We start from the raw sequence: 24,492 nt of genomic DNA on the forward strand, positions 1-24,492 counted from the left end.
CTTAGGAGGGGAATGAGACTTGTGATCGTCTATTAGGATTTCTGTTATGTGATCAGATCAGTGTAACCAGAGTCATGCTCACTTGGTCATTTAGTAGTAGCTTCTTTCCAGGTTTTGTTTTGTTTATGTGATCATTTTATTGCAGCAATAGGAGGTGTCTTTCATTATTTGTTCTAAGTATTTTCACGTCTTTTTTCTCGTGTAGTTGGCTTATGACTATTTTCTCTTCAATTTACTGCAAAAGTCGGTTTCTTCTCTCATATTTGCAAGCTGTGATATTTTCTTTGTGCCGGATATGGTCATTTTGACAATGGGAGATCCAATTATGAATACGACCATGGCGTCCTGTGCAACCACAGATTGCATCTATAAGATGGAGGAAGGAAAATGCAAGGATGGTGTGAGGTGGAGCATTGTGAATAGAGCTACGAAGGATATATGTCGGGACTGATTTCAACGTTTAATAGTCAGAACTGACTGAATTTCCAGCGCGAATGAGTGTGGTACATGGATGTAGTGGCGCTACAGGGTAACTGGATTGGTCATAAGTGGATAGGCCATTAGGGGTTGGGGTTGGGGTTATTTTGGGGAAGAGACCAAAGTGCGAGGTCATCGGCCTCATCGGATTAGGGAAGGATGGGGAAGGAAGTCGGCCGTGCTCTTTCAAAGGAACCATCCCGGCATTTGCCTGGAGCGATTTAAGGAAATCACGGAAAACCTAAATCAGGATGGCCGGACGCGGGATTGAACCGTCGTCCTCCCGAATGCGAGTCCAGTGTGCTAACCACTGCGCCATCCCGCTCGGTAGGACATTAGATGTCAGGACTAGGTTTTGTGACTAATGTACTGTATCCGAAAGTGTTCCAAGAAGATATGAGTAGCCAGAATGAGATTTTCACTCTGCAGCGGAGTGTGCGCTGATATGAAACTTCGTGGCAGATTAAAACTGTGTGCCGGACCGAGACTCGAACTCGGGACCTTCGCCTTTCGTGGGCAAGTGCTCTACCAACTGAGCTACCCAAGCCATGTTCCCGCAATATCTTTTCTTTCAGGAGTGCTAGTTCTGCAAGGTTCGCAGGAGAGCTACAGTAAAGTTTGGAAGGTAGGAGGCGAGGTACTGGCGGAAGTAAAGCTGTGAGGACGGGGCGTGAGTCGTGCTTGGGTAGCTCAGTTGGTAGAGCACTTTCCCACGAAAGGCAAAGGTCCCGAGCTCGAGTCTCGGTCCGACACACAGTTTTAATCTGCCAGGAAGTTTCAAGATATGAGTAGTTGATCAGTTGGTACTGGATGGGAGGTGATGAATGTAGCCGGATGTGGAAGGTGAGGCCGAGTACATGTCTTTCCAGGATCTCTATGGATTTGTAGAATTCAGGAGAGGCAGAGATAAAGGCAATGTTGGCATTAAATATGTTAGGAGAAAGAGGGATTTATAGGTAAGGATAGTCTTCAGGGGCTAACTCAACATTCCTCTTACATACGTCAGGCAGAAGCGCCTGAACCTTGCAGACCGAGCGACGTTAAGTAGCGTATGGGGCCAGCGCCACGCTTGAAACTGCCGCTTCCGCCTTATTACAAGCGTCAAGCATTCGTCTTTATTTCGCCTTTGCATCCGTTCAAAGGAGGGCTTCCAGACGCTGCCACCTGTCCTATAGACGCTGTACAACGTATCAGCCCCAGCATACGAAATGACATAGCTCAGGCATGCTGCCCCAGATGATTCTCACGCTGTTGCAGTGACTGCATAGCCTATCACAGAGTATGCATTCAAAGGCATTCGAGGTAACACAACTTGTAATAATACTAGACGGAAACAGTAACACCATCGGGAGGTACTTACTGGCGCGCATGCGCCTAGTGGTCTCTGAGTTACTGTGCGGCGGGTTGCGGAAGTAGGTGAGGCCCATCTGCGCCTCCCGCTGCTTTGAGGCGGTCGCGCAGCTGCAGCACAGCCGGCACAGGGCGCGCTGGAAGTACAGCCGGAACCTGCTGGCACACATTCACAGGCTAGCATCACAACAGCTGGTCTACTGCAACACAACCCCTGGGAGTCATAACATACAGACAGACAGTAATGGCTATGGTTTGCACAATAACTGAGACAAAAGCAGCACAGATTATAATAAGAGCACTGGAAGTACATCTAAATCTACATTTACACACACACACTCCGCAAGCCAGCTTACGGTGTGTGGCGGACGGTACCCTTTACCACTACAAGTCATTTCCTTTGCTGTCCCACTTGCAAATTAAAAAAAAAGGACTGTATATACAGTTTTTTCGGAAATTCTCGTTACTTCTGCGAGAGGGGAGTGTGGAGATAATACTTTGAATTGAAACCTATTTCTGGAAACGCACTGTTTCCGTGCTACAACCATTTGAAACCATATTAATAACCCGAGCACTATTTCAAGTAACTGGTTAGGCATGAGCGAGTACATCACTTGTTTTACAATCCCACTCATTAATACCCAAAGAAATTGCTCATGTACTCGTTGACGGGTTTTCTTCAACGCGATGCAGTACGGCCTGTTCCAATTCGGGGCTGCTGCGTCTTCGTCGAGAACCACACCCATGGCTACTGACAGTGAAGGCCGTAGCGTAATGGTGGCGAAAAGGGTACGTGATGGAGTCGGCCGTTGTGGAGAATGATCCTGATAAAGGCGACGAGCAGCTCAGACGTTACCTTGAGCTTTGCCATTTAGAAGGATCTTGTCGGTGTGTTCCGCAAAAGTGTACTCAACCACATTGCTCACAGACACATGAATGAGGCTTGAAGAAGGTCAGAGACGTAGGATGGACGTCAAAAGACATCAGCCGAGCCGACGTAAACACCCTCCCTCACTATGACTATCCTGTCGCATATCTAACCAGTAAACATGTTTTCAATCGGCCGTAGCACGGAATCGGTATGCCGCGCCGGGTAGCCGTGCGGTGTAAGGCGCCTTGTCACGGTTCGCTTGGCTGCCCCCGTCGGAGATTTGAGTCCTCCCTCAGGCAAGGATGTGTTTATTGTCCTTATTGTATGTTAGTTTAAGTTAGATTAAGTAGTGTGTAAGCTTAGGGACCGATGACCTCAGTAGTTTGGTCCCACAGAACTAACCACAAATTTCCAATTTCCGACGGAAAATATTATGTACTCACCTCCCTCTACAAATCCTAGACGTCTGTAGCAGGAAATTCCGGACACCCTGTACGCCTCCGTATGAGCCCTAATTTTACGTGTCGTATGTCCGTGGTCTGTACACGGAATGTACGTTGGCTCCAGCATAACCGTTCTCCAGACAGCTTTAAATGTCGGTTTACTAAGTCTTCTCAGTAGCGTTTCGGGAAAAGAACATCGTCTTCTCTCCAGCGATTCCCAGTTCAGTTCACGAAGCAACTCCGTAATACTCGCGTGTTGATCGAACCTACTAGCAACAAATCTAGCAGCTCTCTTCTGAACTGCTTCGATGTCTTCCTATAATCCGACCTGGTACGGACCCCAAATATTTGGGCAGTACTAAAGAATAGGTCACATTAGCGACCTGTATGCGGTCTACTTTACAGATGAACCACACTTTTCCAAAATTCTCCCAATAAATCTTCCCTACCACAGTCCGCACAAGCTCGTTCGATTTCACATCGCTTTGAAACGTTACGCCCAGATATTTAAACGACGTGACTGTCAAGCGGGACACTATTAATGCTGTACTCCAACATTGCGTTTTTGTTTTTCCTCCTCATCCGCATTAACTCACATTTTTCTACATTTAGAGCCGGCTGCCATTCACTTCAGCTAAAACCAGCTGGCACACATGGCAGAACTAGCAACGCAGAAGTGCTGGTCAGCTACGACACAGAGTGCAAGGCAGGCGTTGCTAGTACAGTAGTAATATACAGGCACATAATGAGCGTAATGGATCGCACAGCAACTAAGGCAATTGCTGCACAGATTATAAAGAGTGCACTGGAACTACAAACCGAACCTGCTGGCACATATAGTGAGGCTAGTGACTGTGAAAGGATACACGATCTTGTTCTTATTCTTTTTCTTGTATCTTTGTCCCGCATCGGTGTAGGTCGGCATAGCTATGAATGGATGTGGCATGGTTAATTTAAGTGATAATCGAATGCACTTCCTGTGCCCACCCCACAACACCCAGGGACAGAATATGTGTTACCCAACTGTCTGCATGTAGCGTTATTCATCTGAGAATGGGAGAAAGCTATCTAAACGTTCGCTAATAGTGTAACTGACGCGGGACTTGGCTTTTTTCCTTTCTTTTTTTTTCTTTGAGTCATCAGTCTTCTGACAGATTTGATGCGGCCCGTTACGAGTTCCTCTCCTGTGCCAACCTCTTCATATCAGACTAGAACTTGCAACCTACGTCCTCAATTATTTAACGCAAGTAGTCCAGTCTCTGTATTCTCCTGTAGTTCCCCCTGCAGTTACCTCTAGTACCTCGGACGTTATTCCCCGATGTCTTAACACGTGTTCTTACAGCTTTCTTGTCAGTGTTTTCCATATATTACTTTCCTCGTCAATTCTGCGGAGAACGTTACCTCATCAGTCAAGCTAATTTTCAACGTTCTTCCGTAGCATCACATTTCAAATGCTTCGATTCTCTTCTGTTCCGGTTTTCCCGCAGTCCTTGTTTCGCTACCAGAGAATGCTGTGCTCAAAATGTACATTCTCAGAAATTTCTTCCTTAAATTAAGGCCCATGTTTGATACTAGTAAAGTTTTCTTGGCCAGGAATGCCCTTTTTGCCAGTGCTAGTCTGATTTTGATGTCCTCTTGCTCCTTCCGTCGCTGGTTATTTAGCTGCCTAAGTAGTAGAATTCCTTAACTTCATCTACTTCGTAACCATCAACCCTAATGTTAAGTTTCTCTCGTTTGTCTCATTTCTGCTATTTCTCATTACTTTTGTCTTTCTTCGATTTAATGTCAGTCTATATTCTGTACTCATTAGACTGTTCATTCCATTTTGCAGATCCTGAAATTCTTCTTCACTTTCACTGAGGACAGCAATGTCTTCAGCGAATCTTATCATTGATATCCTTTCAACATGAATTTTAGTTTCTCTCTCGACCCTTTCGTTTACTTCCATCATTGCTTCTTCAATGTATAGATTAAACAGTAGGGGCGAAAGACTACATCCCTGTCTTACACCTTTTGTAATTCGAAGGCTTGGTTCTTGGTCTTCCACTCTGAATGTTCCCTCCTGGTTCTTGTGTATAGTTAACATTACTCGTCTTTCTCTATAGCTTACCCAGTTTTTCTCAGAATTTTGAACACCTTGCACCATTTGACATTGTGGAACACTTTCTCCAGGTCGTCAAATCCCATGAAGGTGTCCTGATTTTTCTTTAGTCTTGCTTCCATTGTTGTTGTTGTTGTGGTCTTCAGTCCTGAGACTGGTTTGATGCAGCTCTCCATGCTAATCTATCCTGTGCAAGTTCCTTCATCTCCCAGTACCTATTGCAACCTACATCCTTCTGAATCTGCTTAGTGTATTCATCTCTTGGTCTCCCTCTACGATTTTTACCCTCCACGCTGCCCTCCAGTGCTAAATTTGTGATCCCTTGATGCCTCAGGACATGTCCTACCAACCGATCCCTTCTTCTAGTCAAGTTGTGCTACAAACTTCTCTTCTCCCCAATGCTATTCAATACCTCCTCATTAGTTACGTGATCTACCCACCTAATCTTCAACATTCTTCTGTAGCACCACATTTCGAAAGCTTCTATTCTCTTCTTGTCCAAACTGTTTATTGTCCATGTTTCACTTCCATACATGGCTACACTCCATACATATACTTTCAGAAACGACTTCCTGACACTTAAATCTATACTCGATGTTAACAAATTTCTCTTCTTCAGAAACGCTTTCCTTACCATTGCCAGTCTACATTTTATATCCTCTCTACTTAGACCATCATTAGTTATTTTGCTCCCCAAATAGCAAAACTCCTTTACTACTTTAAGTGTCTCATTTCCTAATCTAATTCCCTCAGCATCACACGACTTAATTCGACTACATTCCATTATCCTCGTTTTGCTTTTCTTGATGTTCATCTTATATCCTCCTTTCAAGACACTGTCCATTCCATTCAACTGCTCCTTCAAGTCCTTTGCTGTCTATGACAGAATTACAATGTCATCGGCGAACCTCAAAGTTTTTATTTGTTCTCCTTGGATTTTAATATCTACTCCAAATTTTTCTTTTGTTTCCTTTACTGCTTGCTCAATATACAGATTGAATAACATTGGGGACAGGCTACAACCCTGTCTCACTCCCTTCCCAACCACTGCTTCCCTTTCATACCGCTCGACTCTTATAACTGCCATCTGATTTCTGTACAAATTGTAAATAGCTTTTCGCTCCCTGTATTTTACCCCTGCCACATTCAGAATCTGAAAGAGAGTATTCCAGTCAACATTGTCAAAAGCTTTCTCTAAATCTACAAATCCTAGAAACGTAGGTTTGCCTTTCCTTAATCTATTTTCTAAGGTAAGTCGTAGGGTCAGTATTACCTCACGTGTTCCAACATTTCTACGGAATCCATTCGCATTAGTATTTTGCAGCTGTGACTTATTAAACTATTAAATTTTCATCTCCCTTCACTACCTGAGTAATTTATTTTATCTCATCATACATTTCTTCAATTTCTTCATCATCTGCAAAGCTAGTTGGCATATAAACTTGTACTACTGTAGTAGGCATGGGCTTCGTGTCTATCTTGGCCACTATAATACGTTCACTATGCTGTTTGTAGTAGCTTACCCGCACTCCTATTTTTTTATTCATTATTAAACCTACTCCTGCATTACCCCTATTTGATTTTGTATTTATAACCCTGTATTCACTTGACCAGAAGTGTTGTTCCTCCTGCCTCCGAACTTCAATAATTCCCACTATATCTAACTTTAACCTATCCATTTCCCTTTTTAAATTTTCTAACCTACCTGCCCGATTAAGTGATCTGATATTCCACGCTCCGGTCCGTAGAATGCCAGTTTTCTTTCTCCTGATAACGACGTCCTCTTGAGTAGTCCCCGCCCGGAGATCCGAATGGGGGACTATTTTACCTCCGGAATATTTTACCCAAGAGGACACCATCATAATTTAACCATACAGTAAAGCTGCATGCCCTCGGGATATTCCACGCTCCGGTCCGTAGAATGCCAGTTTTCTTTCTCCTGATAACGACATCCTCTTGAGTAGTCCCCGCCCGGAGATCCGAATGGGGGACTATTTTACCTCCGGAATATTTTACCCAAGAGGACACCATCATAATTTAACCACACAGTAAAGCTGCATGCCCTCGGGATATTCCACGCTCCGGTCCGTAGAATGCCAGTTTTCTTTCTCCTGATAACGACGTCCTCTTGAGTAGTCCCCGCCCGGAGATCCGAATGGGGGACTATTTTACCTCCGGAATATTTTACCCAAGAGGACACCATCATAATTTAACCATACAGTAAAGCTGCATGCCCTCGGGAAAAATTACGGCTGTAGTTTCCCCTTGCTTTCAGCCGTTCGCAGTACCACAACAGCAAGGCCGTTTTGGTGAATGTTACAAGGCCAGATCAGTCATTCATCCTGACTGTTGCCCCTGCAACTACTGAAAAGGCTGCTGCCCCTCTTCAGGAACCACATGTTTGTCTGGCCTCTCAATAGATACCCCTCCGTTGTGGTTGCACCTACGGTACGGCTATCTGTATCGTTGAGGCACGCAAGCCCCGCCACCAACGGCAAGGTCGATGGTTCAAGGGGGGAGGCTTGCTTCCATTATCTACCACAATATCATAATTGCCTCTCTGGTGCCTTTACCTTTCCTAAAACCAAACTGATCGTCCTCTGACATCCCCAATTTCCTTTTCCATTCTTCCGCATATTATTCTTGTGAGCAACTTGGATGCATGATCTGTTAAGCTGATTGTGCGATAATTCTCGTACTTGTGGCCTCTTGAAAGCTTCGCAACTGTGTGGATGATGTTTTTCCGAAAGCCTGATGGTAGTCGTATAACGCTAGACTCATACATTCTACACACGCACTTGAATTATTGTTTTGTTGCCACTTTCCGACAATGGTTTTAGAAACTGTTCTGGAATGTTATCCATCCCTTCTGCCTTATTCGATCTGAAGTCTTCCAAAGCTGTTTTAAAATCTGATTGTAATATTGGATCCCCTATCTCTTCCATATCGCCTCCTGCTTCTTCTTCTATTACGTCATCAGAAAAGTCTTTCCCCTCATAGTGGTTTCCAGAGTGCTCTTTCCACTCGGGAACTAGCCAGATATTCACCCAGTGGGATGCGGGAAAGCGTCCAAAAACCACGCCCAGGCAGGCCGGCACACCGAGCCTCATCATTAATCCGCCAGGCGGATTCGATCTGGAGACGGTGCACCTTCTCCTCGAGGAAGCGGCGCTTTAACTTGCGCGGCTATCCAGGTAGGTCTTAGGGAAACAAAGCATGACTTACAACGAACTCATTGAGTGCAAAGTGGCAAAAGGCCAATGATACTTACAGCATTCGACGCCACGCGTGTTGTCTGCAATACAACGACATTATTGGCTACTAAATGTAATAGGGTGTGGGACTGGAAGTATGCAATGGTGAGAACATTATGAGGCTAAAGAGAATAATTGGACTGCTTAGTCGATGTGTAGCTCACAACGTGTTACAGTGCTTATTGTGTTAATACAAAACAGGGCAATGGCAACGATAAACAAAGGAAATATTGCATTATACACTGAAGAGCGAAAGAAACTGGTACACCTGCCTAATATCGTGTAGGATCCCCGCGTGCGCGCAGATGCGCCGCAACCCCACGTGGCATGGACTCGAGTAATGTCTGAAATAGTGCTGGAGGGAACTGACACCACTTTGCAAGGCATTCCAGATATGCTCAATAATGTTCGTGTCTGAGGAGTTTGATGGCAACGGAAGTCTTTAAACCTCAGACAGGATGCTTACGTATGTGTCACCTATCAGAGTCGTGTCTAGACGTACCAGGAGTTCCATATCACTCCAATTGCACACCCCCCCCCCCCACCATTACAGACCCTCCCACCAGCCTGAACAGTTACTGCTCACATGCAGGGTCATGGATTCTCCATATCCGTACACGTGCTCGATACAATCTGAAACGAGACTCGTCCGACCAGGCAACATGTTTCCGGTCATCAAGAGCCCAATGTCGGTGTTGACGGGCCCAGGCGAGGCGTAAAGCTTTATGTCGTGCAATCATCAAGAGTACACGAAATGGTTCTGAGCACTATGGGACTTAACATCTGAGGTCATCAGTCCCCTAGACTTAGAAAACTCAAACATAACTAACCTAAGGACAGTACACACATCCACGTTCGAGGCAGGATTCGAAACTGCGACCGTAGCAGCAGCGCGGTTCCGGACTGAAGTGCCTAGAACCGCTTGGCCACAACGGCCGGCAAGAGTACACGAGTGGGCCTTCGGCTCCGAAAGTCCATACCGATGATGTTTCGTTGAATAGTTCGCACACTGACACTTATTGATGGCCCAGTATTAAAATCTGCAGCAATATGCGGAAAGGCTGCACTTCCGTCACGATGGACGATTCTCTACAGTCGTCGTTCGTCCCGTTTTTGCAGGATCTTTTTCCCGACGCAGCGATGTCGGAGATTTGATGTTCTTTCGGATTCCTGAAATTCACGGTATGTTTTATCTGGTTCCTAATATTCACGGTACACTCGTGAAATGGTCATACAGGAAAATCGCCACCTCATCGCTACCTCGGAGGCGCTGTGTCCTATCGGCCGTGTGCCAACTGTAACACCATGTTGAAACTCACTTAATCTTGATAACCTGCCACTGTAGCAGCAGTAACCGATCTGACAACTGCGCCAGTAGTGGACAGTGTTTTGAAATTGTTTCCTCATCCGACTCCATCTTTTGTTATTAAAATACCAGTGCAGCAATCTCTACTTAAAGGGTGAGTCAGTTGCCCCGGCTGATATCGTTCTATGCAGCCCCACATGACAGAACAATGTCTGTGGCCAGTTCGCTTTGGAGATGTGAAACGCATTGTCAAAATGTCGTAGAATAACTGGTAAAGTATACGAAGACATCTTAGACTTATTGTTCTAATGTTGTTTATGAAATTACACTGGTGTCCAAAATTAAAGCAATAACGGAAATTTTGCAAAGTTACTTTTATTTTGCCTCAAAACGGTATAAACAGGTGATAGTAAAGTAGAAACAATGTAAAGAATACAGAAAGTAAACAACTGTAACATGCATAACGGAGCCGGTCGGTGTGGCGGTGCGGTTAAAGGCGCTTCAGTCTGGAACTGCGTGACCGCTACGGTCGCAGGTTCGAATCCTGCCTCGGGCATGGATGTGTGTGATGTCCTTAGGTTAGTTAGGTTTAATTAGTTCTAAGTTCTAGGCGACTGATGACCTCAGAAGTTAAGTCGCATAGTGCTCAGAACCATTTGAACCATTTGAACCATGCATAACGGAAGTGAGAACTTAATTGATTTGCAAATTCATTCTGACAACCAGTTAATGCACTCAGCATGGAGTGTGACCACTTCTGACAGCAGTACAGGGCTGAAGGCAACGAGGCATGGTGTGAATGATGTCAACAATCTCATGTTGAGGGAATAACGCTTATTCTTCCCGCAGAGCTGTTCGCAAGTCTTGGAGAGTGATTGGTAGATACTGACGTGATACAACCAGTCTCCTTAATGCATCTCAGACATGCTCTGTGTGACTCAGATCGGGAGAGTGAGCAGACTGCACCGTGCGTGCAACATCAATCACGAGTGCTCCATGAGGTCGAGCATTATCATCCTTCAGTACGAAATCTGGGCCTACAACAACCAGCAACAACAGCACATGAGGGCCCAAGACCTCGTCACGATACCTGACAGCCGTTAAACCTTGCCAATTCACCTGTACAATTTCATGAAGAACTATTCGAGTGGTAAACATAATCCCTGACCATATCGTTAAGCGTCCTTCTCGATATCGGACTCTTTCCTCAATGTGTCCCGAAATTGTGCTACACGTTGCCTCCAGATGCGAATCCGTCGAGAATCACTCTCCAGACCAAACTGGGACTCATCTATGAAAAGAACATTGGCCCACTGTTCGACAGTCCAGGCGGCATGCCGACGATCTAGTCGTTCCCTTCTGTGAAGACGCGACAGAGTTACACATACAGCAGGTCTCCGACGATGAAGGACACTCTGCTGAAGCCTTCTGTACACCATTTGTCTCGATATGACACATCCAGTGGATGCTTCGAGGCCAGATTCCAGTTGCCGTGCAATACTAAGGGCTACCGTCGTGCCCTTACAGCTAAATAACTGTCCTCTCTTTCCGATATCACATATGTCGGCCCTGCGGTGGTTTTCGGGATACAGTTGCGTTCTCATAAACTGTCGCCGCATCCGAGAAAGAACAGAACAATTCACATTAAGCCTTCGGACCACACCAGTTTGCGACTCTCCTGCTTGCATTTTTTCCATGGCCCTCTACCACAGTCTGGTAGACGTCTTCTTTGTGGCATACTGCACCATCAGTGAGTGTGCACACAGCGATTCTGGATGTGGGACAATCCGGGAACACTACCTCACCGAGCATGGTTGCCTGTTGAATAAATGGTTCAAATGGCTCTGAGCACTATGGGACTTAACTGCTGAGGTCATCAGTCCCCTAGAACTTAGAACTACTTAAACCTAACTAACCTAAGGACGTCACACACATCCATGCCCGAGGTAGGATTCGAACCTGCGACCGTAGCGGTCGCGCAGTTCCAGACTGAGGCGCCTAGAACCGCTCGGCCACACCGGCCGGCGGTTGCCTGTTGACCGGAATGCCATCTTCCGTGCAGAATACGATCGTACGGACATCTTTCGACAGTTTTCATGATTACATCGTGAACTAGACACGGAACGGAAAAATAATGGTTTGTTGGTTTGGGATTCGATACCAGTGTATTTTAGCATATTAACGTGGTGAGTCATATATCAATCTTTTCATTTGGTTATATATCGGAAAGTTGTTCCTTCTATGCTTCTCATTTTGATATCGCCTCTTTATAACGCAACGTTTCTGAAACATTTACGAAGGCTAATTACTATAAACGGAATAAACTTACAAAGACATCTAAAACCCTTATGACTACATCATTAATTACATAGAGAAGGATAGGAGACAGCTGGATAAGTATGGCAGAGGTAAGTTACATCTTTATCCTAAAATACTGGCCAACCCTCATGTATATTTGTAGTGTTCCGTGCCTCAACTGGTAAAACAGAGATCCTTATAGGGCCGCTATGTTGTCTCTTTATCTGTCTTTCTCTTCGTGTGTTTGCCCGACTGCTGCAAACTCTTTTTAATCAGGAATTGGTAGACGTATCAAGTAGAAATTTATGTCATATACTGAGGTCTATAGACCCCTGGCGGTGTAATAAATGTAAGCTTCTAAGTCAATGCAACCAAAAGATACGACCATTTAGCTAAAATACTTTGATACAAACTTACTCGTCAAAACCTTTAGGGTACTTCCTGTTGCCCTAGAAAAATGAAATTTGGCAAGAAGCAAAAATATTCCTTTTGTCCTTTGTTATTTGACCTCAAACTTGAAATTAAAACGATCAGTATATCTGCATTCGGGCTGACTGGGTCACAATGGCAAAATCGATTTAAATCAAATTTATCGGTCATATAACGGATTTAGTAGTAAATCCATCATCAGATATCCAGGAGCGATTACTACACGTAGATGTCAAACAAACTGTCGCAGACTAGTCTGTGCCAGATCTGCTTATAGTGATCGCTCCTGGATATCAGACGATGGATAAATTTCGAAACGCGTCATAGGAACAATAAAGTCATTTCTTGTTTGATACTTGACTTTTATTATTGCGATGCAGTCAACCTAAATGCAGAACTAGGTGATTATGGCAATAATGGTAGCCTGTCTCTCGCCTGACTTTGTCACATTTATATTATTGAAATTAAAAGATTCTCGAAAATCTTGGAATTCCTGGAACCAATAGTTGCCAGTATCAAGTCGAGAACAGGCAAAAATGATCGGAATTCTTGATTCTCAGAATGGATGAACTGTCCATATTCGTAATTATGTTTGTACGGAACCCTCAGCGTGCGAGTCGTACTCGCACTTGGCCAATTTTTTACAGTATGGTTCCGTTTGCTAACAGTGGCCAAAATCTTTGAGAGGAAACGTGTATTGATTACGTGGCTTTCACCTATCTGGGCACGGCTCCTGATACAAATGTAGTGCGGGTAGCATAAAAAGACATCGGTAGGGGTAGCTGAGTCACCCTCTTTAACAGGAAATATCCTGAATGATTCATCATCGCCCAGATCAAACAGCTAACGACAGAAGCTTGAAATTTGGAAAGGGTGTTGATCTTATACTGTAGAAAGCGATTTCGAAATTCCACCTGTAAGGGGAATAAATGGTGGATTAAAATTGTTATGGAAATAATTCATTACGAAAGTATTTTTGAAGCTAAATCTACGAAAATTTGTATTTGGTATCTTGATTAGAAATAAAGAAAGACATGTTTTAGTGTGTTTGGAAATTCGAGCCGTAAAGGGGTGGAATAGGGACGAAAATTTTTATGTACATGTATCGTTATATCGAAACGTTTTTAAAGCTAAATCAATGAAAATTGGTATCTGACCTCTCGGTTAGAAATAAAGAAATATGTGTTAAGGGATGAAAGTTTCTATGGAAATTGTGGTGTCCTACTCTGGACACACATTCAAGCAAACAAGTGACCTGTCAATGAACAGAACATATTATTAATACAAAAACCATACATTTAACTTTTGCTCCTCGCTGCTGTAGCTTTGAGAGAATGTGTGGAATTAATGGAGGACAAGAGCAGCTGAAGCTACTGATCTGTGTTACGGCACAAGTGGGCAATTAAGGAACACAGAGCGTTTACTGTAGTCGTGACAAAAACGTACCCGTTGGTGGCACTGTATACTTTGTCCATGTAAGCAGGAACGAGACATCACCGAGCCAACGTGCGGTGGCACTATCCTCTGTAGGCTGATGTGAACTACATCGAGTGTTCACACTCGCGACAAAACTGTTGACATTCTCGTAGACTGAGAATGGTCTCCTACAGTTCTCGCTCTCTTCTCCCATACAGCTATATTTGAAGACCATAGCGTAGCAGTGGCGCTTCGTAATTGCAGGAGGCGTGTCTTACTCCTTCTTCCTCATTGACACCAGATGATGCTGCTTCATCATACTGCATCTCTGCGGTGGTCGCTTTTCGACTACATCGCAGAAATATCACCACAAGAATTCAGAAGGCAGGAGTAACGAAAATCTCCGACTACAGCTGCCAGAATAACATTTTGGTGAGAAGTGCATTAGGAAAAGGCTGAGCTTCTACGGCCTTAATTAGCGTGAAAAAAAATGGTTCAAATGGCTCTGAGCACTATGGGACCTAACTACTGTGGTCATCAGTCCCCTAGAACTTAGAACTACTTAAACCTAACTAACCTAAGGACATCACACACATCCATGCCCGAGGCAGGATTCGAACCTGCGACCGTAGCAGTCGCGCGGTTCCGGACTGCGCGCCTAGAACCGCTAGACCACCGCGGCCGGCTAGCGTGAAAAGCTTAGAATGTTTTGTAATTTGTGAACAAAATAAAAAAGTAGATATTTAACAGTCACCACGACAAATCGGCTTCGTCAGATTTTTATAGGAAAGAAAACGGGACTTTAATAAAGTATTTTTTAAGTAGGCCTAATACATGTTTTTAAAATTATTTTTGTTGTAATTACTACGCAAGCGCGAGAGAACTACGTTGATTACGCTCAGTGTTAAATGTAGTCGTTCAAACTACGAGTCCTGGTGAATAGCTGTTACGAGATAAGGTTTAATTTGGTTCGTCGTTAGGACCACATCTAATAAACAGACGAGACTACAACGTATTCATTTATTTTGCAACATACTTATTTATTTCTTTAATTTATTTATCTAGTTGCATGGGACCATGCGAGTCATAGCTACTTAGTCATGGAACGAGTTACTACTCACTTTATAGAATGTTGATTAGAATATTTTTAAACAAAAAATTAACAGCCGGCCGTTGTGGCCGAGCGGTTCTAGGCGCTTCAGACTGGAACCGCGCTGCTGCCATGGTCTCAGGTTCGAATCCCGCCTCGGGCATTGATGTGTGTGATGCCCTTAGGTTAGTTAGGTTTCAGTAGTTCTAAGTCTAGGGGACTGATGACCTCAAATGTTAGGTCCTGTAGTGCTTAGAGCCATTTGGACCATTTTTTGAAAGAATTAACAAAACACGAAAAATTTTTAAGGAATTACACGAATGAAGAAGACATTACATAGAAAACGTGTCAACCATTGCGAGAATTTCTTGTACAGAATACAAAGAGTGTTTCACAAGGAAACCTTTCAACTTGAGTTTGAATACTCCGGGTTTATGACTCAATTTTTTCAGTTCTGGTCGAATCCTACCGGAAATGGAAACTGCTGAATAGCGGCATGTTATGAACAGGGTGGCAGAGCTAGAATCCCAACACATTTGAGCAAAGACGCACACGAAACTTGTGTACTGACATTGCACATCAGTCTGATCGCTCTTTTTTGAGCTAAGAATTTTCTCTGTGAGAGCACAGACTTGCCCCAAAATATATCACCATACGATATAGTAGTAAGCATAATAAACAAGTCTTCGCATTTCAGTGTTAGAAACAGTGGAGATCATTCTTGCAGTGAAGATAACAGCAGCTTGAACGCGATACTACCAAAAATGTCTCCCGTCTATGTTCCACTTCACTGACTATAAGACTAGGCACAGGACAATGAAATTTCTCTTTTACAAAATTACATTCAGTAGCTGTATGGACTTTGTTCCAATGCAGCTAGGCTTTAATCTCTCATATGAAAGCCACGTACATCACTTATATTATGTTCCAAGTGTTTCACAATAACACTTGTGTCAACAGCAAAGAGAACAGTTTTTGTGTCATCTATCATGTATAATAGCAGATGACTAATACACTACTGGCCATTAAAATTGCTGCACCACGCAGACGGCGTGCTACAGTCACGAAATTTAACCGACCGGAAGACGATTCTGTGATAAGCAAATGATTAGCTTTTCAGAGCATTCACACAAGATTGGCGCCGGTGGCGACACCTACAACATGCTGACATGAGGAAAGTTTCCAACCGATTTCTCATACACGAACAGCAGTTGACGCGCGTTGCTTGGTGAAACGTTGTTGTGATGCATCGTGTAAGACGGAGAAATACGTACCATCACGTTTCCGACATTGATAAATGTCGGATTGTAGCCTATCGCGATTGCGGTTTATCGTATCGCGACATTGATGCTCGCGTTGGTCGAGATCCAATGACTATTAGCAGAATATGGAAACGGTGGGTTCAGGAGGGTAATACGGAACGCCGTGCTGGATCCCAACGGCCTCGTATCACTAGCAGTCGAGATGACAGGAATCTTATCCGCATGGCTGTAACGGATCGTGCAGGCACGTCTCGATACCTGAGTCAACAGATGGGGACGTTCGCAAGACAACAACCATCTGCACAAGCAGTTCGACGACGTTTGCAGCAGCATGGACTATCAGCTCGGAGACTATGGTTGCGGTTACCCTTGACGCTGCATCACAGACAGGAGCGCCTGAGATGGTGTACTCAACGACGAACCTGGGTGCATGAATAGCAAAACGTCAGTTCTTCGGATGAATCCAAGTTCTGTTTACAGCATCATGATGGTCGCATCCATGTTTGGCGACATCGCGGTGTACGCACATTGGAAGCGTGTATTCGTCATCGCCATACTGGCGTATTACTCGGCGTGATGGTATGGGGTGCCATTGGTTACACGTCTCGGTCACCTCTTGATCCCATTGGCGGCGCTTTGAACAGTGGACGTTACATTTCAGATGTGTTACGACCCGTGGCTCTACCTTTCATTCGATCCCTGCCAAACCTTACATTTCAGCAGGATAATGCACGCTCGCATGTTGCAGGTCCTGTACGGGCCTTTCTGGATACAGAAAATGTTCGACTTCTGTCCTGGCCAGCACACTCTCCAGATCTCTCACCAACTGAAAACGTCTGGTCAATGGTGGCCGAGCAACTGGCTCGTCACAATACGCCAGTCACTACTCTTGATGAACTGTGGTATCGTGTTGAATCTGCATGGGCAGCTGTACTTGTACACGCCATCCAAGCTCTGACTCAATGCCCAGGCGTATCAAGGCCGCTATTACGGCCAGGGGTGGTTGTTCTGGGTACTGATTTCTCGGGATCTATGCACCCAAATTGCGTGAAAATGTTGTAAGAGGTCCGAGCAGTTGTAATTTCGATGTATTGCTCATGCGCTGCCTGCGATATGCAAGGTCTCTGACCAGAGAGCAGTGTTGACTGCAGTAGGAACTGTGTAGCTGTAGCAGTAAGTTGTTGCTAGTCTGGAGTCTGCTCTGGTCTGGTATGGTGTATCGTGTTGGCTGGCCCGGTCGCGGTGCAGCGATGCCAGAGCCTGAGTATTATTGTATAAGGTAAAAAGCAACCTCGCGCATATGTATTAATGTTATCTCAAGTCGCATGTAAATGTTTTAAAACTCTCGTAATAATAATCTTCCTCATAAAATGTAACATTTAACAACCATTCATTTCAATTTAAAGAATTTACTAATTTCTCCCATCCATGATCATCCCGATTATTGCAATAGAAAAATCAGTTGCTTCCTTTCATAAATGACAGATAGGTCGGCCAGCATTGCACAGAGCTGTGCCGGAAAAATTTATTGTAAGAGCAGATACATCCGGCGACTTCATTGAGGTAAGAATTTTTCCTTTTTTTATTCAGAATGATCTTTCAGGGCCATGAAGCGGCACTGCTGTAGTCCAAAATTTACCAGATTAAATTCACAGTGAGTTATTGAAAAGTCATAAGTGAGCGACAATTTAATTGAGAGGTAAGGTACATTGTTTTATTACCAGGTTACTGAATTTATTTTTTTATTGGGACGTTACACTGAATGTGAACGACATAATTATAATTTTTACTGTTGAGAGGTTTAGGAATTTTTCTGTTTTGAGGTTACGCTAAATGTGAATGAATTTTGAGCTTAGATTAAATCAGAAAGAATTTTGTGTGGAGGTTAATGTGAAATGAATTTTGTGGGGAGGTTACACTGTGAAAGAATTCTGTTTTGAGGTTACACTAAATTAGGATCATACTCATATTATTTATTTTATTTTGAGGGGAGGTTACACTTGGCGACAACCGGCCAGGATCGTATTTTCTTTGTGAATTTCTGAGAAGTAGCCATATATCTGCTCTTATTTACTTAAATGTAGTTTGCATCTGGCGCAACCCATTTACTAATTTGTCACTCTTTCTTTCACAGATCATCGGCAATTTATTGCTCTTGGTTGTAATTGTGTTTGTTCCATTTTTGCTTTGTCTTTGTTTCATTTTGTGCTTAATTTTGATTTGTGAAAAATGAGGCGAAAAACTGTTAACAGTACATCGCGATGTGCAATGAGTGAAATAGCCGACTCGAATAATTTGACCGATAATACTTGCGACACTCAGTGTAATAATGATAATCTTCCATTTACAGATAATCAGTGCGTACCGATCACTAGTAATGATTTTGATCCTAATGATGAACAAACAAATGCAATTATGTCCAGAGTAAATGTAACAATTGATGACGCGGCACGTTCCGTTACAATGAACGTTGCCCAGCTTGACACACCCGATTTGCAAAATTTACGTAACGAACAGATAAATGTTTCCAACGAAGATGAACAATATACACAAAATATGTCAGATTTATTTGATTCCGGTGTAGTGACCAACAGTGCACATCCAATTGGCGAACCTTTTCAAGAATCAGAAAATGACCAAATGGTTACACAAAACGTGACAAATGTAGATACACCAACACGCAACATAGAAAATAGAGTCGCTAATTTTGGCTTGGATCAAATTGTACCATTATTACTACAACTCAATGAAAAATTCGACAACTACACTCCTGGAAATGGAAAAAAGAACACATTGACACCGGTGTGTCAGACCCACCATACTTGCTCCGGACACTGCGAGAGGGCTGTACAAGCAATGATCACACGCACGGCACAGCGGACACACCAGGAACCGCGGTGTTGGCCGTCGAATGGCGCTAGCTGCGCAGCATTTGTGCACCGCCGCCGTCAGTGTCAGCCAGTTTGCCGTGGCATACGGAGCTCCATCGCAGTCTTTAACACTGGTAGCATGCCGCGACAGCGTGGACGTGAACCGTATGTGCAGTTGACGGACTTTGAGCGAGGGCGTATAGTGGGCATGCGGGAGGCCGGGTGGACGTACCGCCGAATTGCTCAACACGTGGGGCGTGAGGTCTCCACAGTACATCGATGTTGTCGCCAGTGGTCGGCGGAAGGTGCACGTGCCCGTCAACCTGGGACCGGACCGCAGCGACGCACGGATGCACGCCAAGACCGTAGGATCCTACGCAGTGCCGTAGGGGACCGCACCGCCACTTCCCAGCAAATTAGGGACACTGTTGCTCCTGGGGTATGGGCGAGGACCATTCGCAACCGTCTCCATGAAGCTGGGCTACGGTCCCACACACTGTTAGGCCATCTTCCGCTCAAGCCCCAACATCGTGCAGCCCGCCTCCAGTGGTGTCGCGACAGGCGTGAATGGAGGGACGAATGGAGACGCGTCGTCTTCAGCGATGAGAGTCGCTTCTGCCTTGGTGCCAATGATGGTCGTATGCGTGTTTGGCGCCGTGCAGGTGAGCGCCACAATCAGGACTGCATACGACCGAGGCACACAGGGCCAACACCCGGCATCATGGTGTGGGGAGCGATCTCCTACACTGGCCGTACACCACTGGTGATCGTCGAGGGGACACTGAATAGTGCACGGTACATCCAAACCGTCATCGAACCCATCGTTCTACCATTCCTAGACCGGCAAGGGAACTTGCTGTTCCAACAGGACAATGCACGTCCGCATGTATCCCGTGCCACCCAACGTGCTCTAGAAGGTGTAAGTCAACTACCCTGGCCAGCAAGATCTCCGGATCTGTCCCTCATTGAGCATGTTTGGGACTGGATGAAGCGTCGTCTCACGCGGTCTGCACGTCCAGCACGAACGCTGGTCCAACTGAGGCGCCAGGTGGAAATGGCATGGCAAGCCGTTCCACAGGACTACATCCAGCATCTCTACGATCGTCTCCATGGGAGAATAGCAGCCTGCATTGCTGCGAAAGGTGGATATACACTGTACTAGTGCCGACATTGTGCATGCTCTGTTGCCTGTGTCTATGTGCCTGTGGTTCTGTCAGTGTGATCATGTGATGTATCTGACCCTAGGAATGTGTCAATAAAGTTTCCCCTTCCTGGGACAATGAATTCACGGTGTTCTTATTTCCAGGAGTGTATTACAAACAACTTAATGAAAATCTCAAACAACAAATTAATGAAAGTTTCAAACAGCGGAATGAAATACTAGATAACCATTTCAAACAACTTAATGAAGAATACGACAACTTTAACGAATCGAGCGAACAACTTATTGAAAAACTAGACAGCAATTCCAAACAGTCGAATGATAAGCAAGATAACAATTTCAAACAACTTAATGAACAGAACAAACAACTTAGTGATCAGATTACAGCCGTTGCCGCGCAATGTCATGATACTAAAGAACAATTACGTGAGGAAATTAAGGCTTGTGCTAGGAACAGTAGTGAAGAAATTAGATCTGTTGCACAAGAATTAAGTAATACACATGTAGCCACAACGAAATTACTTACAGATGAAAATAGTGCAGTCGCTAAACAATGCTCTGAAAACGCAACACAATTACGCGACGAGTTTAAATTAGTGTCAGCAGAACATTCATGCACACTGGACGCGAAAGTAGACACGAAATTTGACCAACAGAACAGCCAAATTGACGAAAGTTTTAAAGTGACAGAGACGAAAAATGTTGCAGTCTCTAACACGTCACAGCATACGCCAAATTCTGAACATTTCTCACACTCACACAGCCAGTGTAACTTAGGTAATGTACAGAGAGTACGTGAGTTAGTTTCCGAACAGAGACAGACAAATAGAGTCTCATGCAATCCTGAACCTACTCAGTCACTCAGAGACGATAATTTTGATTACATACAGTTACTATCCGTGAGAAAATTAAAGGTATTTAATAATGAGAGAACACAGATTCACGCTTTGGACTGGATACGACAATTTGCTTCCGTATTTTCATCAGCTTGGCCTGTAACGCAGAAAGTAGAATTGGACTGGATACAACAATTTACTTTTGAATTTTCACCGGCATTGCCTGTAACGCAGAAACTAAAATTTATTTGCAGCGCGTAATTGACCTCAGGGAATTTTTTACACTTCAATGAGTATGTGCCGTAGCGTGCACAGAGCCCAGAGCCGTAGTATTGCTATTTCATCTTTAGTTTTCTGCACTGCTGCCTTCTACTATCCTTTATATCTATCAAAACAGCTCTTCAACTATCGATCTATCTAGAATTAGGAATGAGTAAAGAAAACCTGATATGACAAATTTTACCGAAAGTGACAGTTTTATTTAGACACTCCCGAAATGACAACTACCGCCGTAATTTTAATAACAGATAAAATTGAAATCATCAGTATGTACAACATTTTCAGCAATCGTCAAAATTATCAGCAACAGCATTTTGGTAACAATAGAGGCTTTTCTCCGCAACAGCATCAAAGCCAGCCGGTTAGCATACCTACCCAACAATGTGGTGTTCAAGGTCAACCAAGCTTTAATGTTTCGCCGGCTACACGTATAGCGTCGGCTCCGCCAAATAGTAACGCACAGCAACAAGGAAATAACTACGTACCGAAAACACACCATTTCAACTCATATTGCAATGCGCCGTATAGAAATGACTGTCATGACAGACGTAAAAGTAATGAGCATAATTTTCAGCGTACGTTTAATAACAGTCGGTCTTACCAGCAGCAGAATCATCCTCAACAACAGATTATCATGAATAAACCAGACAGTCGGTATCATCCCGAACGTAATACGTCAGGAAGAAATAACAGAACAGTACAAATAGTTGAATAACAGCACGTCAGAAAGAATTTGACTGGATACAGTGCAGAATGAATCTTCCAGCAACGCAAGCAATACTTTTGACACAGAGAATCTTGTTCACGAAAATGTTATGACTTTTGACGACATCCGAGACACTCTTTTGCAGGAAAAACCAGTTATTCAAAAAACCATTTCACACCCTGTCATTGAAGTAAAGATTGGATCAATCAAATTTTCGGCAGTAATCGATTCTGGATCACCTATGTCAGTTATAAATGAGGAAACTTTCAACGAATGTAACAAAAAGAATACCTATCCTACGTTACCATTAGGCAAAACTAAAGTAAAAAGAGCAATATCTGGGAAAGGAGTAGATGCAAAATTACAGACACACTTATCGTTTTGTATTGCAGGTCATACGTTTCACTCAAATTTTTGGATTGTTCCCTTATTGAAAACAGACGTTATTTTAGGTACGAATTTTCTGGTACAACGCGACGCAATTATTGACTTTCAAAATTCCTATTTAATGTTAAAGGATGAAAATGTACAACTGGCATTAGAATTTCAGCACTCTTTATCTGCAAAAGAACAAACAATTAATCGTACAGAGGTCATTTCTGCATCACGTAACATAGACTGTCATTCCACATTGTTCACAGATACGTACGTACACAACTATAATACTCCAGACGAAGCCGAGTATGACGTTATACAGATGATTTCTGATAAAGTTAAACAGAGCAATGCAAATACAGACGACGAACGTATTCAACTACACAAAATTCTTTTACAGCAAGCTCCAGTTTTTGACAACGTCCCTGGTACTATGTCCGGTTTTATGTATGAATTTCAAGTTAAACAGCACGACACATTTAAAGCTAAACATTATCCCATTCCTTATATTCACAGAGAACAAGTTAAGAAAGAATTGCAAGCTATGCTTGACCAAGGAATTATTGAACCGGCAGTTAGTCCGTACATAAACCCGCTCCATATTGTTAAGAAAAAGGATGGTTCACTTCGCCTCGTACTTGATTCGCGTCACATCAACGACATTATTATTAATGAAACAGATCGCCCACAGACACTAGAACTTCTACAGAAATTTCATGGTACTGCTATTTATTCCACATTAGATTTGAAATCGGGATTTTGGCAAATTCAGCTCCATCCGAACTGCAGAAAGTACACAGCATTTCTCTGTTTTGGTGACTGTTATCAATTTTGTAAATTACCGTTCGGTTTAATTATTTCTTCAGCAGCATTTATTCGCGGTTTGAATAGTATACTTCCGACAGAACTTAAAGACAGAATCACAACGTATGTAGACGACATTCTTATTGCAGAAGCTAACTGGTCTGAACAGAATTTGATTCTTGAACAACCGTTGCGAACTTTTCGTGCACAAGGACTCACAGTTAATCTCAGTAAATCGCACTTTGGCAAAACTTCTATAAAATTTCTTGGACATGTAATTTCAGCAGAAGGCATTGCGCCTGACCCGGAAGAACTTCAAGCTTTACGTGACATTACTGTTCCTACGACGAAGAAACAACTACGCAGCTTTTTGGGTTTAATTAACTTTTTTCGTAATTTTATTCATTACTCTGCTTTAGACACCCCTAAATTATGTCAATTGACAGGTAAAAACGCTATTTGGTCCTGGGAAAGCCAAGCACATTCTGAATTTGTCAATATGAAACAAGCTTTGTTGAATGCACCACTTTTATCACATCCAGATCTTACTAGAAATTTTTCCATTGCCACCGACAGTTCTAACACGGCTTTAAGCGTACACATTTTTCAGGAAATTGAAGAAGATGGTTCTACAGTAATTAAAAACATCGCCTTTGCGAGTCGTATTCTGTCACCTGCTGAACGCAATTATTCTGTTACAGAACTTGAAACATTATTTGTTGTATGGGCATTTACCAGGTTTAGGCATTTTCTTTGTGGAAGACATACGACCGTTTACACAGATGATAGAGCTATACAGTTTTTACTTTCAGCAAAATTTACACACGACAGGTTAAGCAGATGGAAACTCTATTTACAGGACTTTAATTTTACAATTGTTCACATTCCCGGTACGCAAAATATTGTAGCAGACGCACTATCCCGTTCTCTCAGCAACAATCAGCAAGACATCGCAACCAAATTCTGCCAAGCAAATTTTAGCGTCATGTATATTCAACAAGTTGCATTTGAAAATTTCATTTCGTCGTCATTAGAAGACATAGCACAAGAACAAAGTAAAGACAACGTATGGAAAGAAATTAAACGCCTTTGGCAAGATAGGAATAATGTAACCATTAGAAACCATTACACTGTACGCAATAATATCCTGTTTCGCCGCTCTC

At 43.5% G+C, this 24,492-nt stretch overlaps 1 protein-coding gene across 1 annotated transcript in view; it reads right to left on the minus strand.

Moving 5' to 3' along the window:
- Positions 1–1,720: 1,720 nt before the first annotated feature.
- Positions 1,721–24,492, minus strand: part of LOC124802889 (tachykinin-like peptides receptor 86C) — a 363,207-nt gene continuing 340,435 nt past the window's right edge. Inside the window, exons 5-6 of the mRNA XM_047263979.1 lie at positions 1,838–1,983; positions 1,721–1,746 (exon numbers count right to left, since the gene is read on the minus strand). Coding sequence (XP_047119935.1) covers positions 1,721–1,746; positions 1,838–1,983 — 172 coding nt within the window. The remainder of the gene's footprint in view (positions 1,747–1,837; positions 1,984–24,492) is intronic.

The sequence above is a fragment of the Schistocerca piceifrons genome, chromosome 1 (genome assembly GCF_021461385.2).
Source record: "Schistocerca piceifrons isolate TAMUIC-IGC-003096 chromosome 1, iqSchPice1.1, whole genome shotgun sequence".
NCBI lineage: Eukaryota > Metazoa > Arthropoda > Insecta > Orthoptera > Acrididae > Schistocerca > Schistocerca piceifrons.